General features: G+C 48.1%; 1 protein-coding gene across 1 annotated transcript in view; it reads right to left on the bottom strand.

The window, feature by feature from the left end:
* The window catches only part of LOC110505773 (rho GTPase-activating protein 5), a 63,904-nt gene that overhangs the window by 12,567 nt on the left and 33,737 nt on the right, over positions 1-17,600 (bottom strand). The window contains exons 4-5 of the mRNA XM_021585205.3: positions 14,350-14,427; positions 859-990 (exon numbers count right to left, since the gene is read on the bottom strand). Coding sequence (XP_021440880.1) covers positions 859-990; positions 14,350-14,427 — 210 coding nt within the window. The remainder of the gene's footprint in view (positions 1-858; positions 991-14,349; positions 14,428-17,600) is intronic.

Here is a 17,600-nt window from a genome sequence, read left to right as displayed (position 1 = left end):
ACAAGGACAGACTGGGGCACTGTAAAGTAAAATACCTTCTATTTAGTAGTACTTTAGAGAGAGCGGGGGAAAGGCAGAGAGGGGGAGGGAGGGAGAGAGGGGGGAGAGAGAGAAAGAGAGAGAGAGAGAGAGGGAGAGAGATAGAGGGGGGAGAAAGAGGGAGAAGCAGAGAAAGAGAGAGAAAGAGGGGGAAGAGAGGGAGAGAGAGAGGCAGAGAGATAGAGAGAGAGAGGGGGGAGAGAGGGAGAGGCAGAGAGATAGAGGGGGGAGAGAGAGGGAGAGAGGGGCAGAGAGATAGAGGGGGGAGAGAGGGAGAGAGAGGCAGAGAGATAGAGGGGGGAGAAAGAGGGAGAGGCAGAGAAAGAGAGAGAAAGAGGGGGAGGAGAGGGAGAGAGAGGCAGAAAGATAGAGTGGAGAGAAAGGGAGAGGGGGAGAGAGAGATAGAGAGAGAAAGGGGGGAGACAGAGGGAGAGAGAGAGGGAGAGAGAGGGAGATAGAAGAGAGACAGAGATAGATAACTGGTTGAACCCCTCTTCTCTAGCTGCTGTTTGTGATTTAAGGGGGAGGTCTGAGGCGCTGGGTGTCAACCCTCCCCACAGCTAGTAGTTATTGAGTCAGGACACTGGCCTCTATAGACAAGACATGGGTTGATAAAATATATTTTTTCTTTCAATAGCATTTTGTTGAGCCTGCCTGAGAATGCCAGATGGGCAGGGTTTGTGCTGCCACTGTTGGGAGTATTGCAGTGGGCAAGCTTAACCAAGCGTAGCTAAAAGCATTTGAAAGAGACACAATACTATCTGAACCCAGGTCAGGCCTCCAGAGAATGTGTAGCTAACAGTACAGTATAGTACTCACTGGCTGCCTCCACCAGCTCTGGGTGCAGGGTGTAGGGGATGAGAGGGTCAGGTAGGTCAGAAAAAAAGGCCTTCAGAGCCCCCGCCACAGCATTCACAGCCACATCCATCACTATCAGGTCCATACTGTGGTCTGTAGGGAGAGAGAAAGGGAGGGTTAGATTGGGGGGGGGGGGGTACAGAGACAGAGAGAGGGGAGAGAGTAAGAGGGAGAGAGAGAGGTGAGGGAAGAGAGTAAAGTGAGAGAGTAAAGGGAGAGCGAGGGAAGAGAGAGAGGAGAGGGAAGAGAGTAAAGGGAGAGCGAGGGGAGAGAGTAAGAGGGAGAGAGAGAGGAGAGGGAAGATAGTAAAGGGAGAGCGAGGGGAGAGAGTAAGAGGGAGAGAGGAGAGGGAAGAGAGTAAAGGGAGAGTGAGGGGAGAGAGTAAGAGGGAGAGAGAGAGGAGAGGGAAGAGAGTAAAGTGAGAGAGTAAAGGGAGAGCGAGGTGAGAGACAGAGGAGAGGGAAGAGAGAAAAGGGAGAGAGAAGGAGAGAGTAAGAGGGAGAGAGAGAGGAGGGAAGAGAGTAAAGGGAGAGAGAAGGAGAGAGTAAGAGGGGGGAGAGAGTAAAAGGGAGGAGGGAGAGTAAGAGGGAGGGAGAGAGTAAAAGGGAGGAAGGAGGGGAGAGAGTCAGAGGGAGAGGAAGGGTTAGAGAGTAAGAGGGAGGGAGAGTAAGTGGGAGGGAGAGAGTAAAAGAGAGGAGGGAGGGGAGAGAGTAAGAGGGAGGGGAGAGAGTAAGAGGGAGGGAGAGAAAACGAGGGAGGGGAGAGAGTAAGAGGGAGGGGAGAGAGTAAGAGGGAGGGGAGAGAGGGAGTAAGAGGGAGGGGAGAGATGGGAGTAAGAGGGAGGGGAGAGAGGGAGTAAGAGGGAGGGAGAGAGTAAAAGGGAGGAAGGAGGGGAGAGAGTCAGAGGGAGAGGAAGGGTTAGAGAGTAAGAGGGAGGGAGAGTAAGTGGGAGGGAGAGAGTAAAAGGGAGGCGGGAGGGGAGAGAGTAAGAGGGAGGGGTGAGAGTAAGAGGGAGAGGAGAGAGTAAGAGGGAGGGGAGAGTGTAAGAGAGATGGAGAGAGTAAGAGGGAGGAGGGAGGGAGAGAGTAAGAGGAGGAGGGAGGGAGAGAGTAAGAGGGAGGAGGGAGGGAGAGAGTAAAAGGGAGGGAGAGAGTAAAAGGGAGGAGGGAGGGAGAGAGTAAGAGGGAGGAGGGAGGGAGAGAGTAAGAGGGAGGAGAGAGGGAGGGAGAGAGTAAGAGGGAGGGAGAGAGTAAAAGGGAGGAGGGAGGAAGAGAGTAAGAGCGTAAAAGGGAGGAGGGAGGGGAGAGAGTAAAAGGGAGGAGGGAGGGGAGAGTAAGAGGGAGAGAGGGAGAGAGTAAGAGGGAGGGGAGAGAGTAAGAGGGAGGGGAGAGAGTAAAAGGGAGGAGGGAGGGAGAGAGTAAAAGGGAGGAGGGAGGGAGAGAGTAAAAGGGAGGAGGGAGGGGAGAGTAAGAGGGAGGGAGGGAGAGAGTAAGAGGGAGGGGAGAGAGTAAGAGGGAGGGGAGAGAGTAAGAGGGAGGGAGAGAGTAAGAGGGAGGGAAAGAGTAAGAGGGAGGGAGAGAGTAAGAGGGAGGGGAGAGAGTAAGAGGGAGGGGAGAGTAAAAGGGAGGGAGAGAGTAAAAGGGAGGAGGGAGGGAGAGAGTAAAAGGGAGGAGGGAGGGAGAGAGTAAAAGGGAGGAGGGAGGGGAGAGTAAGAGGGAGGGAGGGAGGGAGAGAGTAAGAGGGAGGGGAGAGAGTAAAAGGAGGAGGGAGGGAGAGAGTAAAAGGGAGGAGGGAGGGAGAGAGTAAAAGGGAGGAGGGAGGGGAGAGTAAGAGGGAGGGAGGGAGAGAGTAAGAGGGAGGGGAGAGAGTAAGAGGGAGGGGAGAGAGTAAGAGGGAGGGAGAGAGTAAGAGGGAGAGAGTATGAGGGAGGGAGAGAGTAAGAGGGAGGGAGAGAGTAAGAGGGAGGGAGAGAGTAAGAGGGAGGGGAGAGAGTAAGAGGGAGGGGAGAGTAAAAGGGAGGGAGAGAGTAAAAGGGAGGAGGGAGGGAGAGAGTAAAAGGGAGGAGGGAGGGAGAGAGTAAAAGGGAGGAGGGAGGGAGAGTAAGAGGGAGGGAGGGAGAGAGTAAGAGGGAGGGAGAGAATAAGAGGGAGGGGAGAGAGTAAGAGGGAGGGAGAGAGTAAGAGGGAGAGAGTATGAGGGAGGGAGAGAGTAAGAGGGAGGGAGAGAGTAAGAGGGAGGGGAGAGAGTAAGAGGGAGAGAGGAGAGGAGAGGGAAGAGAGTAAAGGGAGAGCGAGGGGAGAGAGTAAGAGGGAGAGAGAGAGGAGAGGGAAGAGAGTAAAGTGAGAGAGTAAAGGGAGAGCGAGGTGAGAGACAGAGGAGAGGGAAGAGAGAAAAGGGAGAGAGAAGGAGAGAGTAAGAGGGAGAGAGAGAGGAGGGAAGAGAGTAAAGGGAGAGAGAAGGGGGAGAGTAAGAGGGGGGAGAGAGTAAAAGGGAGGAGGGAGAGTAAGAGGGAGGGAGAGAGAGAGTAAAAGGGAGGAAGGAGGAGAGAGAGTCAGAGGGAGAGGAAGGGTTAGAGAGTAAGAGGGAGGGAGAGTAAGTGGGAGGGAGAGAGTAAAAGGGAGGAGGGAGGGGAGAGAGTAAGAGGGAGGGAAGAGTGTAAGAGAGAGGGAGAGAGTAAGAGGGAGGAGGGAGGGAGAGAGTAAGAGGGAGGAGGGAGGGAGAGAGTAAAAGGGAGGAGGGAGGGAGAGAGTAAGACGGAGGGAGAGAGTAAAGGGAGGGAGAGAGTAAAAGGGAGGAGGGAGGGGAGAGAGTAAGAGGGAGGAGGGAGGGAGAGAGTAAGAGGGAGGAGGGAGGGAGAGAGTAAGAGGGAGGGAGAGAGTAAAAGGGAGGAGGGAGGGAGAGAGTAAGAGGGAGGGAGAGAGTAAAAGGGAGGAGGGAGGGAGAGAGTAAGAGGGAGGAGGAGGGAGAGAGTAAACGGGAGGAGGGAGGGGAGAGAGTAAGAGGGAGGAGGGAGGGAGAGTAAGAGGGAGGAGAGCGTAAAAGGAGGAGGGAGGGAGAGAGTAAAAGGGAGGGAGAGAGTAAGAGCGTAAAAGGGAGGAGGGAGGGGAGAGAGTAAAAGGCAGGAGGGCGGGAGAGTAAAAGGGAGGAGGGAGGGGAGAGTAAGAGGGAGGGAGAGAGTAAGAGGGAGGGGAGAGAGTAAGAGAGAGTGAGAGCGTAAAAGGGAGGAGGGAGGAAGAGAGTAAGAGCGTAAAAGGGAGGAGGGAGGGGAGAGAGTAAAAGGGAGGAAGGAGGGGAGAGTAAGAGGGAGGGAGAGAGTAAGAGGGAGGGAGAGAGTAAGAGGGAGGGGAGAGAGTAAGAGGGAGGGGAGAGAGTAAAAGGGAGGGAGAGAGTAAAAGGGAGGAGGGAGGGAGAGAGTAAAAGGGAGGAGGGAGGGGAGAGAGTAAGAGGGAGGAGGGAGGGGAGAGTAAGAGGGAGGGAGAGCGTAAAAGGGAGGAGGGAGGGAGAGAGTAAAAGGGAGGGAGAGAGTAAGAGCGTAAAAGGGAGGAGGGAGGGGAGAGAGTAAAAGGCAGGAGGGAGGGAGAGAGTAAAAGGGAGGAGGGAGGGGAGAGAGTAAGAGGGAGGGAAGAGTGTAAGAGAGAGGGAGAGAGTAAGAGGGAGGAGGGAGGGAGAGAGTAAGACGGAGGGAGAGAGTAAAAGGGAGGGAGAGAGTAAAAGGGAGGAGGGAGGGGAGAGTAAGAGGGAGGAGGGAGGGAGAGAGTAAGAGGGAGGAGGGAGGGAGAGAGTAAGAGGGAGGGAGAGAGTAAAAGGGAGGAGGGAGGGAGAGAGTAAGAGGGAGGGAGAGAGTAAAAGGGAGGAGGGAGGGAGAGAGTAAGAGGGAGGAGGGAGGGAGAGAGTAAAAGGGAGGAGGGAGGGGAGAGAGTAAGAGGGAGGAGGGAGGGGAGAGTAAGAGGGAGGGAGAGCGTAAAAGGGAGGAGGGAGGGAGAGAGTAAAAGGGAGGGAGAGAGTAAGAGCGTAAAAGGGAGGAGGGAGGGGAGAGAGTAAAAGGCAGGAGGGAGGGAGAGTAAAGGGAGGAGGGAGGGGAGAGTAAGAGGGAGGGAGAGAGTAAGAGGGAGGGGAGAGAGTAAGAGAGAGGGAGAGAGTAAAAGGGAGGAGGGAGGAAGAGAGTAAGAGCGTAAAAGGGAGGAGGGAGGGGAGAGAGTAAAAGGGAGGAAGGAGGGAGAGTAAGAGGGAGGGAGAGAGTAGAGGGAGGGAGAGAGTAAGAGGGAGGGGAGAGAGTAAGAGGGAGGGGAGAGTAAAAGGGAGGGAGAGAGTAAAAGGGAGGAGGGAGGGAGAGAGTAAAAGGGAGGAGGGAGGGGAGAGTAAGAGGGAGGGAGGGAGAGAGTAAGAGGGAGGGGAGAAAGTAAGAGGGAGGGGAGAGAGTAAGAGGGAGGGAGAGAGTAAGAGGGAGAGAGTATGAGGGAGGGAGAGAGTAAGAGGGAGGGAGAGAGTAAGAGGGAGGGGAGAGAGTAAAAGGGAGGAGGGAGAGTAAGAGGGAGGGAGAGAGCAAGAGGGAGAGAGTAAGAGGAGGGAGAGAGTAAGAGGGAGGGGAGAGAGTAAAAGGAAGGAGGGAGAGTAAGAGGGAGGGAGAGAGCAAGAGGGAGGGAGAGAGTAAAGGGAGGAGGGAGAGAGTAAGAGGGAGAGAGGGGGAGAGTAAGAGGGGAGAGAGGGGGGAAAGCGAGAAGGAGAGCGGGAAGAGTAAGAGGGAGAGAGTTGGTGAGAGAACAAGATAAAGAGTGGTGAGAAGAGGAAGAGGCTGAGAGAGAACGAGCTGGTGAGAGCAGGACAGGGCCTAAGATGAACTGACAGCTGTCAGAGTAGATCTCTCTCCCAGAGAACGGAAAGGGAAAGAGGGAGAAAAATGCACTTAATTCCCCAAATTCCTGTGGTGAAAGAAGTGAGAGAGAGAGTGAGAGAGAGTGAGAAAGAGAGAAGGCAGTGGCTAGTGGCTTCGGTAAACAGTGTCTCGTGGATAGGAAGTCATTTGGCCACTTGATGGAAGGAAGATCTTTCCACCCAGCCCCTTTACACAGCTCGATGGCTCCCCCCCGGGGAAATACAGCCAACCAGATAGCTTACTCAGTAATTCAATTCCAGGCTAAATAAAATAACATCAAATTGATTGCTTGTGTAAGTCAAGCTATAAGGCAAATTGGAGTCATTTTGACTTGGTCGGGCGTATTTAGAGACCATATTTACTGCACTACACCGCAACCAGTATTTATAACTTCTAAATGTATAACAAGAGGGAGGGGAGGATTCCTCTGCAGCTGAGTGGAGATTACATCCTTGTCTAAATCATATTATAGGACATACCCAGAACTCCTTCATTAGCAGGTTAATACAATCAGCCATCCCCTGTATGTTATAAAAGTCCCATTGACAGTCATTCAGATATATTTGTGTCTGAAATGAAACAGTTAGGAGGAAAAGAGTCATTCTTCGTTTTCCCAAACAATCACTTTCGCTCTCTGACGTCTTACTGAACCAGTGTGATCCTGTTCAGTTTCGGGTGAGTGAGCTTGTAAAGATAATAAGGACAACACTGAGCTTGTAAAGATAATAAGGACAATGGAGAGCTTGTAAAGATAATAAGGACAATGGAGAGCTTGTAAAGATAATAAGGACAATGGAGAGCTTGTAAAGATAATAAGGAAAACACTGGCTTGTAAAGATAATAACGAAAACAGAGAGCTTGTAAAGATAATAAGGAAAACACTGAGCCTGTAAAGATAATTGTCACGTTCTGACCTCTATTTCCTTTGTTTTTGTATTTATTTAGTATGGTCAGGGCGTGAGTTGGGTGGGCAGTCTGTTTGTTTTTCTATGTTTTGGTCTAGTTCTATGTTCGGCCTGATATGGTTCTCAATCAGAGGCAGGTGTTCGTCATTGTCTCTGATTGGGAACCATATTTAGGTAGCCTGGGTTTCACTGTGTGTTTGTGGGTGATTGTTCCTGTCTTTGTGTTTGCACCAGATAGGGCTGTTTTGAGTTCTCACGTTTCTTGTTTTCGTTAGTTTGTTCATGTATAGTGTCTTCATTAAATTACAATGAACAACCACCACGCTGCGTTTTGGTCCGCCTCAACTTCACAACAAGAGAATCGTTACAGAATCACCCACCACAACAGGACCAAGCGGTGTGGTAATGGGCAAAGGAGAAAGCAGCAGCAGGAGCAGCGCGAGGAGGTATGGACATGGGAGGACGAATTAGACGGTAAAGGACCTTGGGCTCAGCCAGGAGAATATCGCCGCCCCAAGGAAGAACGGGAGGCGGCGAAAGCGGAGAGGCGCTGGTACGAGGAGGCAGCGCGGCGTCGTGGATGGAAGCCCGGGAGTCAGCCCCAAAAATTTCTTGGGGGGGGGCTAACAGGGAGTATGGCTACGCCAGGTAGGAGACCTGAGCCAACTTCCTGTGGTTACCGGGGGGCTAGAGAGACCGGGCAGGCACCGTGTTATGCTGTGGAGCGCACGGTGTCCCCAGTGCGGGTGCACAGCCCGGTGCGGTACATTCCAGCTCCGCGTATCGGCCGGGCTAGAGTGGGCATCGAGCCAAGTGCCATGAAGCCGGCTCTACGCATCTGGTCTCCAGTGCGTCTCCTTGGGCCGGCTTACATGGCACCAGCCTTGCGCACGGTGTCCCCGGTTCGCCTGCATAGCCCAGTGCGGGCTATTCCACCTCGCCGCACTGGCAGGGCGACCGGGACCATTCAACCGGGTAAGGTTGGGCAGGCTCGGTGCTCAAGAGCTCCAGTGCGCCTGCACGGCCCGGTCTATCCGTCACCACCTCCACACCCCAGCCCTCCGGTGGCAGCTCCCCGTACCAGGCTGTCTCTCCGGCCCATCCGTCCAGAGCCTTCCTCCTCTCCAGCGCTGCCGGAGCCTCCCGCCTGTCCGGCGCCTCTGCCGGAGCCTCCCGCCTGTCCGGCGCCTCTGCCGGAGCCTCCCGCCTGTCCGGCGCCTCTGCCGGAGCCTCCCGCCTGTCCGGCGCCGCTGCCGGAACCTCCCGCCTGCCCGGCGCCTCTGCCGGAGCCTCCCGCCTGCCCGGCGCCTCTGCCGGAGCCTCCCGCCTGTCCGGCGCCTCTGCCGGAGCCTCCCGCCTGTCCGGCGCCTCTGCCGGAGCCTCCCGCCTGTCCGGCGCCTCTGCCGGAGCCTCCCGCCTGTCCGGCGCCTCTGCCGGAGCCTCCCGCCTGTCCGGCGCCTCTGCCGGAGCCTCCCGCCTGTCCGGCGCCTCTGCCGGAGCCTCCCGCCTGTCCGGCGCCTCTGCCGGAGCCTCCCGCCTGTCCGGCGCCTCTGCCGGAGCTTCCCGTCTGCCCGGCGCCTCTGTCAGAGCTTCGCGTCTGCCCGGCGCCATCGGAGCTTCCCGTCTGCCCAGCGCCGCCAGCGCCGCCCGTCTGCCCAGCGCCGCCAGCGCCGCCCGTCTGACCAGCGCCGCCAGCGCCGCCCGTCTGCCCAGCGCCGCCAGTGCCGCCCGTCTGCCCAGCGCCGCCAGTGCCGCCCGTCTGCCCAGCGCCGCCAGTGCCGCCCGTCTGCCCAGCGCCGCCCGTCTGCCCAGCGCCGCCAGTGCCGCCCGTCTGCCAGGAGCCGCCAATGCCGCCCGTCAGCCAGGGGCCGCCAGTGCCGCCAGTCAGCCAGGGGCCGCCAGTGCCGCCAGTCAGCCAGGGGCCGCCAGTGCCGCCAGTCAGCCAGGGGCCGCCAGTGCCGCCAGTCAACCAGGGGCCGCCAGTGCCGCCAGTCAGCCCAGCGCCAGCGCCGCCAGTCAACCAGGGGCCGCCAGTGCCGCCAGTCAGCCAGGGGCCGCCAGTCAGCCAGGGGCCGCCAGTGCCGCCAGTCAGCCAGGGGCCGCTAGAGCCCCTCCGCCCGGAGCAGCTGTCCCTCTGTCCCGAGCAGCTGTCCCTCTGTCCCGAGCAGCTGTCCCTCTGTCCCGAGCAGCTGTCCCTCTGTCCCGAGCAGCTGTCCCTCTGTCCCGAGCAGCTGTCCCTCTGTCCCGAGAAGCTGCCCCTCTGTCCCAAGCAGCCCCTCTGTCCAGTGGGGTCATTGAGAGGGGTGGGCATGGTGAGTAAGCCACGGGGGCGGACAATAAGGCGGACTGAGACAATGGCGAAGTGGGGTCCGCGTCCCGCGCCAGAGCCGCCACCGCGGACAGACGCCCACCCAGACCCTCCCCTATAGGTCAAGGTTTTGCGGCCGGAGTCCGCACCTTTGGGGGGGGGTACTGTCACGTTCTGACCTCTATTTCCTTTGTTTTTGTATTTATTTAGTATGGTCAGGGCGTGAGTTGGGTGGGCAGTCTGTTTGTTTTTCTATGTTTTGGTCTAGTTCTATGTTCGGCCTGATATGGTTCTCAATCAGAGGCAGGTGTTCGTCATTGTCTCTGATTGGGAACCATATTTAGGTAGCCTGGGTTTCACTGTGTGTTTGTGGGTGATTGTTCCTGTCTTTGTGTTTGCACCAGATAGGGCTGTTTTGAGTTCTCACGTTTCTTGTTTTCGTTAGTTTGTTCATGTATAGTGTCTTCATTAAATTACAATGAACAACCACCACGCTGCGTTTTGGTCCGCCTCAACTTCACAACAAGAGAATCGTTACAATAATAAGGAAAACAGAGAGCTTGTAAAGATAATAAGGTAAACAGTGAGCTTGTAAGGATAATAAGGAAAACAGAGAGCTTGTAAATATACTAAGGAAAACACTGGCTTGTAAAGATAATAAGGAAAACAGAGAGCTTGTAAAGATAATAAGGAAAACACTGGCTTATAAAGATAATAAGGAAAACAGTGAGCTTGTAAAGATAATAAGGACAATGGAGAGCTTGTAAAGATAATAAGGACAATGGAGAGCTTGTAAAGATAATAAGGAAAACAGTGAGCTTGTAAAGATAATAAGGAAAACAGAGAGCTTGTAAAGATAATAAGGAAAACACTGAGCTTGTAAAGATAATAAGGAAAACAGTGAGCTTGTAAAGATAATAAGGAAAACAGAGAGCTTGTAAAGATAATAAGGAAAACAGAGAGATTGTAAAGATACTAAGGAAAACACTGAGCTTGTAAAGATAATAAGGAAAACAGTGGCTTGTAAAGATAATAAGGACAATGGAGAGCTTGTAAAGATAATAAGGAAAACACTGAACTTGTAAAGATAATAAGGACAATGGAGAGCTTGTAAAGATAATAAGGAAAACACTGAACTTGTAAAGATAATAAGGAAAACACTGGCTTGTAAAGATAATAAGGAAAACACTGAGCTTGTAAAGATAATAAGGACAATGGAGAGCTTGTAAAGATAATAAGGAAAACACTGAACTTGTAAAGATAATAAGGAAAACACTGGCTTGTAAAGATAATAAGGAAAACACTGAGCTTGTAAAGATAATAAGGACAATGGAGAGCTTGTAAAGATAATAAGGACAACGGAGAGCTTGTAAAGATAATAAGGACAATGGAGAGCTTGTAAAGATAATAAGGAAAACACTGAGCCTGTAAAGATAATAAGGAAAACAGAGAGCTTGTAAAGATAATAAGGTAAACAGTGAGCTTGTAAGGATAATAAGGAAAACAGAGAGCTTGTAAATATACTAAGGAAAACACTGAGCTTGTAAAGATAATAAGGAAAACAGTGAGCTTGTAAAGATACTAAGGAAAACACTGAGCTTGTTAAGATAATAAGGAAAACAGTGAGCTTGTAAAGATACTAAGGAAAACAGTGAGCTTGTAAAGATAATAAGGACAATGGAGAGCTTGTAAAGATAATAAGGACAATGGAGAGCTTGTAAAGATAATAAGGAAAACAGAGAGCTTGTAAAGATAATAAGGTAAACACTGAGCTTGTAAAGATACTAAGGAAAACACTGAGCTTGTCAAGATAATAAGGAAAACAGAGAGCTTGTAAAGATAATAAGGTAAACACTGAGCTTGTAAAGATACTAAGGAAAACACTGAGCTTGTCAAGATAATAAGGAAAACAGAGAGCTTGTAAAGATAATAAGGACAATGGAGAGCTTGTAAAGATAATAAGGACAATGGAGAGCTTGTAAAGATAATAAGGTAAACACTGAGCTTGTAAAGATAATAAGGAAAACACAGAGCTTGTAAAGATAATAAGGACAATGGGGAGCTTGTAAAGATAATAAGGAAAACACTGAGCTTGTAAAGATAATAAGGACAATGGAGAGCTTGTAAAGATAATAAGGTAAACACTGAGCTTGTAAAGATAATAAGGAAAACACAGAGCTTGTAAAGATAATAAGGACAATGGAGAGCTTGTAAAGATAATAAGGAAAACACTGAGCTTGTAAAGATAATAAGGAAAACACTAAGCTTGTAAAGATAATAAGGAAAACAGAAAACTTGTAAAGATAATAAGGAAAACAGTGAGCTTGTAAAGATAATAAGGAAAACAGTGAGCTTGTAAAGATAAGGAAAACAGAAAACTTGTAAAGATAATAAGGAAAACAGTGAGCTTGTAAAGATAATAAGTAAAACACTGAGCTTGTAAAGATAATAAGGAAAAGAGAAAACTTGTAAAGATAATAAGGAAAACACTGAGCTTGTAAAGATAATAAGGAAAACACTGAGCTTGTAAAGACAATAAGGAAAACAGTGAGCTTGTAAAGATAATGAGGAAAACAGTGAGCTTGTAAAGATAATAAGGAAAACACTGAGCTTGTAAAGATAATAAGGAAAACACTGAGCTTGTAAAGATAAGGAAAACACTGGCTTGTAAAGATAATAAGGAAAACAGAGAGCGTGTAAAGATAATAAGGAAAACACTGGCTTATAAAGATAATAATGAAAACAGTGAGCTTGTAAAGATAATAAGGACAATGGAGAGCTTGTAAAGATAATAAGGACAATGGAGAGCTTGTAAAGATAATAAGGAAAACAGTGAGCTTGTAAAGATAATAAGGAAAACAGAGAGCTTGTAAAGATAATAAGGAAAACACTGAGCTTGTAAAGATAATAAGGAAAACACTGAGCTTGTAAAGATAATAAGGAAAACAGTGAGCTTGAAAAGATAAGTAAAACACTGAGCTTGTAAAGATAATAAGAAAAACAGAAAACTTGTAAAGATAATAAGGAAAACACTAAGCTTGTAAAGATAATGAGGAAAACACTGAGCTTGTAAAGATAATAAGGAAAACAGAGAGCTTGTAAAGATAATGAGGAAAACACTGAGCTTGTAAAGATAATAAGGAAAACACTGGCTTGTAAAGATAATAAGGACAATGGAGAGCTTGTAAAGATAATAAGGAAAACAGTGAGCTTGTAAAGATAATAAGGAAAACACTGAGCTTGTAAAGATGATAAGGAAAAGAGAAAACTTGTAAAGATAATAAGGAAAACACACAGCATGTAAAGATAATAAGGAAAACACTGAGCTTGTAAAGATAATAAGGAAAACACTGAGCTTGTAAAGATAACAAGGAAAACACTGAGCTTGTAAAGATAATAAGGAAAACACTGAGCTTGTAAAGATACTAAGGACAATGGAGAGCTTGTAAAGATAATAAGGAAAACACTGAGCTTGTAAAGATAATAAGGAAAACACTGAGCTTGTAAAGATAATGAGGAAAACACTGATCTTGTAAAGATAATAAGGAAAACAGAGAGCTTGTAAAGATAATAAGGAAAACACTGAGCTTGTAAAGATAATAAGGACAATGGAGAGCTTGTAAAGATAATGAGGAAAACACTGATCTTGTAAAGATAATAAGGAAAACACTGAGCTTGTAAAGATAATGAGGAAAACACTGATCTTGTAAAGATAATAAGGAAAACACTGGCTTGTAAAGATAATAAGGACAATGGAGAGCTTGAAAATATAATAAGGAAAACACTGAGCTTGTAAAGATAATAAGGAAAACACTGAGCTTGTAAAGATAATAAGGAAAACAGAGAGCTTGTAAAGATAATAAGGAAAACACTGAGCTTGTAAAGTTAATAAGGAAAACACTAAGCTTGTAAAGATAATAAGGAAAACACTGAGCTTGAAAAGATAATAAGGAAAACACTGAGCTTGTAAAGATAATAAGGACAATGGAGAGCTTGTAAAGATAATAAGGAAAACACTGAGCTCGTAAAGATAATAAGTAAAACAGTGAGCTCGTAAAGACAATAAGGAAAACACTGAGCTTGTAAAGATAATAAGGAAAACAGAACACTTGTAAAGATAATAAGGAAAACACTGAGCTTGTAAAGATAATAAGGAAAACACTGAGCTGGTAAAGATAATAAGGAAAACAGAGAGCTTGTAAAGATAATAAGGAAAACACTGGCTTGTAAAGATAATAAGGAAAACAGAGAGCTGGTAAAGATAATAAGGAAAACAGTGAGCTTGTAAAGATAATAAGGAAAACAGTGTGCTTGTAAAGATAATAAGGAAAACACTGGCTTGTAAAGATAATGAGGAAAACACTGAGCTTGTAAAGACAATAAGGAAAACAGAGAGCTTGTAAAGATAATAAGGAAAACAGAGAGCTTGTAAAGATAATAAGGACAATGGAGAGCTTGTAAAGATAATAAGGACAATGGAGAGCTTGTAAAGATAATGAGGAAAACACTGATCTTGTAAAGATAATAAGGAAAACACTGAGCTTGTAAAGATAATGAGGAAAACACTGATCTTGTAAAGATAATAAGGAAAACACTGGCTTGTAAAGATAATAAGGACAATGGAGGGCTTGAAAATATAATAAGGAAAACACTGAGCTTGTAAAGATAATAAGGAAAACACTGAGCTTGTAAAGATAATAAGGAAAACAGAGAGCTTGTAAAGATAATAAGGAAAACACTGAGCTTGTAAAGATAATAAGGAAAACACTGAGCTTGTAAAGATAATGAGGAAAACACTGATCTTGTAAAGATAATAAGGAAAACAGAGAGCTTGTAAAGATAATAAGGAAAACACTGGCTTGTAAAGATAATAAGGAAAACAGAGAGCTGGTAAAGATAATAAGGAAAACAGTGAGCTTGTAAAGATAATAAGGAAAACAGTGTGCTTGTAAAGATAATAAGGAAAACACTGGCTTGTAAAGATAATAAGGAAAACACTGAGCTTGTAAAGACAATAAGGAAAACAGAGAGCTTGTAAAGATAATAAGGAAAACAGAGAGCTTGTAAAGATAATAAGGACAATGGAGAGCTTGTAAAGATAATAAGGAAAACACTGGCTTGTAAAGATAATAAGGAAAACACTGAGCTGGTAAAGATAATAAGGAAAACAGAGAGCTTGTAAAGATAATAAGGAAAACACTGGCTTGTAAAGATAATAAGTAAAACAGAGAGCTTGTAAAGATAATAAGGAAAACACTATGCTGGTAAAGATAATAAGGAAAACAGTGAGCTTGTAAAGAAAAAATACATTTTGAGGAGAGGACCGCAAGTAAAATAGTGAGTTGACAATTGCAGCTGTGTTTTACCTTGATCAAACTGCTTCTGAATATTGTCTTGATCAGTCTTGTTCCCACTCACGCGATACAGGCCCTCTGTTGTAAGTCCTGGAGGACAAAAGAACAGACATATTTAGAGCATAAGTACAGGCATTGTGAAGCTACTACTTGACCTGCTATCAACATGGTTCCACTGTGAAAAGGGCAGGAAAAGTTTAAAGACACTTTTCCATTTAGCAATGATTTTTGATCAGAGAAAAATAAAACACAGACACAACCACCGTGATATTAAGCATGGCCCGAGACGATTTTTATACACACACACAGACACACACACACACGGACGAACGGACGGACACACAGACGGACGGACACACGAACGGACGGACGGACGGACGGACCGACAGACAGACAGTGTGTAGGGGGTGGAGGAAGAGGCTATCAGGGGTAGAGGAAAAACAGGCCTTGGGATACAATAAGCAGCAACTCCAAACCTAATCTAGTACTCTATGTAGGCGGGAGGGGAGATAGGACCAGGGATTGACCATATAATTGGACAGTACTCTATGTGTGACAGAACCAGGGATTGGCCATATAACTGGACAGTACTCTAAGTGTGATAGGACCAGGGATTGTCCATATAACTGGACAGTACTCTAAGTGTGATAGGACCAGGGATTGACCATATAACTGGACAATACTCTAAGTGTGATAGGACAGGTTGGATGTTTAGGAACAAAACAGCAACTATGGGGCAAAACAGACGGGGTTGGCTTAGACTGTTGACAACATGTAAATAATATTTAGTCTCCAATGTTTATTGTAAACAAGACATTGAATCAAGAACAAGATAAAAAACTAAGTGAAATGAGCCACCTACTATTCTCCACATGGCAGTTTGTTGTCATTGTTGCTAGCTATCTGGCCATCCAGAATCACAGCAGCACACAGCCTTCTGCCCCACTTAAGCGTGCGCATCGTTTTCATGACGTTGTCAGCTAATCTGGCTAGACCATCTGAACTCCCCTCACATTGTCCACAATATATTAATGGTTCATGTTTCTATCCATCATTGCATGATGAGACACAATAGCATGTTTGCAGCATCAGTTCGCCGGTTGGATGGTTGTCAGTCACACCAGTTGATCTGGGGACAGCACTTGGGGAGCATCTGACCAGCAGAATAATGCAAATGCAGGCACTGTGTGTGTGTGTGTGTGTGTGTGTGCGCGCGCGCATCTCAGACACAGAGCTGAGCAGCGCTGAGCCAGTTTATAGTACACACACACAGGCACGGACACACAGGCACGGACACACAGGCAAACACACACACACACACGCACACGCACACACACACACACACACACACGCACACACACACACAGGCACGGACACACAGGCAAACACACGCACACATACACACACACAGGCACGGACACACAGGCAAACACACAGGCAAACACACACACACACATACACAGGCACACGCACACACACACACACACCCACACACACATACACAGGCACACACACACAGGCACGGACACACAGGCAAACACACACACACATACACAGGCACACAAACACACACGCATACACACACACACACACACGCATACAGGCACACACATAGTGTGGGACTAGCTAGCTACAGTACACATTCCTGAGATGCTGTAACATGTCAGAGCAGGTCCTCTCTTAGACTATTGATGTGATGGCAGTGTGTTTATATAATCATTTTATATAGTAAAGCACAGGGGTGCAGGTAGAGGGGAACGGTAGGAGCTGAATTTAATATATAGTAAAGCACAGGGGTGCAGGTAGAGGGGTAGAGGGGCAGGTAGAGGGGAACGGTAGGAGCTGAATTTAATATATAGTAAAGCACAGGGGTGCAGGTAGAGGGTTAGAGGGGCAGGTAGAGGGGAACGGTAGGAGCTGAATTTAATATATAGTAAAGCACAGGGGTGCAGGTAGAGGGGTAGAGGGGCAGGTAGAGGGGAACGGTAGGAGCTGAATTTAATATATAGTAAAGCACAGGGGTGCAGGTAGAGGGTTAGAGGGGCAGGTAGAGGGGAACGGTAGGAGCTGAATTTAATATATAGTAAAGCACAGGGGTGCAGGTAGAGGGGTAGAGGGGCAGGTAGAGGGGAACGGTAGGAGCTGAATTTAATATATAGTAAAGCACAGGGGTGCAGGTAGAGTTGAACGATAAATGGCAGATGAAATCCAGATGAATCCCACACTCCCTACTCCCTATAGGTCTGTTCAACGCTGGTCCGACCAATCTGATTCCACACTCCAAGACTGCTTCCATCACGTGGACTGGGATATGTTTCGTATTTCATCAAACAACAACATTGACGAATACGCTGATTCGGTGAGCGAGTTCATTAGAACGTGCGTTGAAGATGTCATTCCCATAGCAACGATTAAAACATTCCCAAACCAGAAACTGTGGATTGATGGCAGCATTCGCGTGAAACTGAAAGCGCGACCCACTGCTTTTAATCAGGGCAAGGTGACCGGAAACATGACCGAATACAAACAGTGTAGCTATTCCCTCCGCAAGGCAATCAAACAAGCTAAGCGTCAGTATAGAGACAAAGTACAGTCGCAATTCAACGGCTCAGACACAAGAGGTATGTGGCAGGGTCTACAGTCAATCACGTATTACAAAAGGAAAACCAGCCCCGTCACGGACCAGGATGTCTTGCTCCCAGGCAGACTAAATAACTTTTTTGCCACTGACACGGCCCGCAACCAAAACATGCGGACTCTCCTTCACTGCAGCCGACGTGAGGAAAACATTTAAACGTGTCAACCCTCGCAAGGCTGCAGGCCCAGACGGAATCCCCAGCCGCGCCCTCAGAGCATGCGCAGACCAGCTGGCTGGTGTGTTTACGGACATATTCAATCAATCCCTAACCCAGTCTGTTGTTCCCAAGAGGGCCACCATTGTTCCTGTTCCCAAGAAAGCTAAGGTAACTGAGCTAAACGACTACCGCCCCGTAGCACTCACTTCCGTCATCATGAAGTGCTTTGAGAGACTAGTCAAGGACCATATCACGTCCACCCTACCTGACACCCTAGACCCACTCCAATTTGCTTACCGCCCAAATAGGTCCACAGACGATGCAATCTCAACCACACTGCACACTGCCCTAACCCATCTGGACAAGAGGAATAACTATGTGAGAATGCTGTTCATCGACTACAGCTCAGCATTTAACACCATAGTGCCCTCCAAGCTCGTCATCAAGCTCGAGACCCTGGGTCTCGAC

This window comes from Oncorhynchus mykiss, chromosome 25 (assembly GCF_057628025.1).
Source record: "Oncorhynchus mykiss isolate SJ-2025 chromosome 25, ASM5762802v1, whole genome shotgun sequence".
NCBI lineage: Eukaryota > Metazoa > Chordata > Actinopteri > Salmoniformes > Salmonidae > Oncorhynchus > Oncorhynchus mykiss.
The sequence above is the reverse complement of the archived record's forward strand: the minus strand, read 5'-3'. Positions and strand labels throughout refer to the sequence as shown.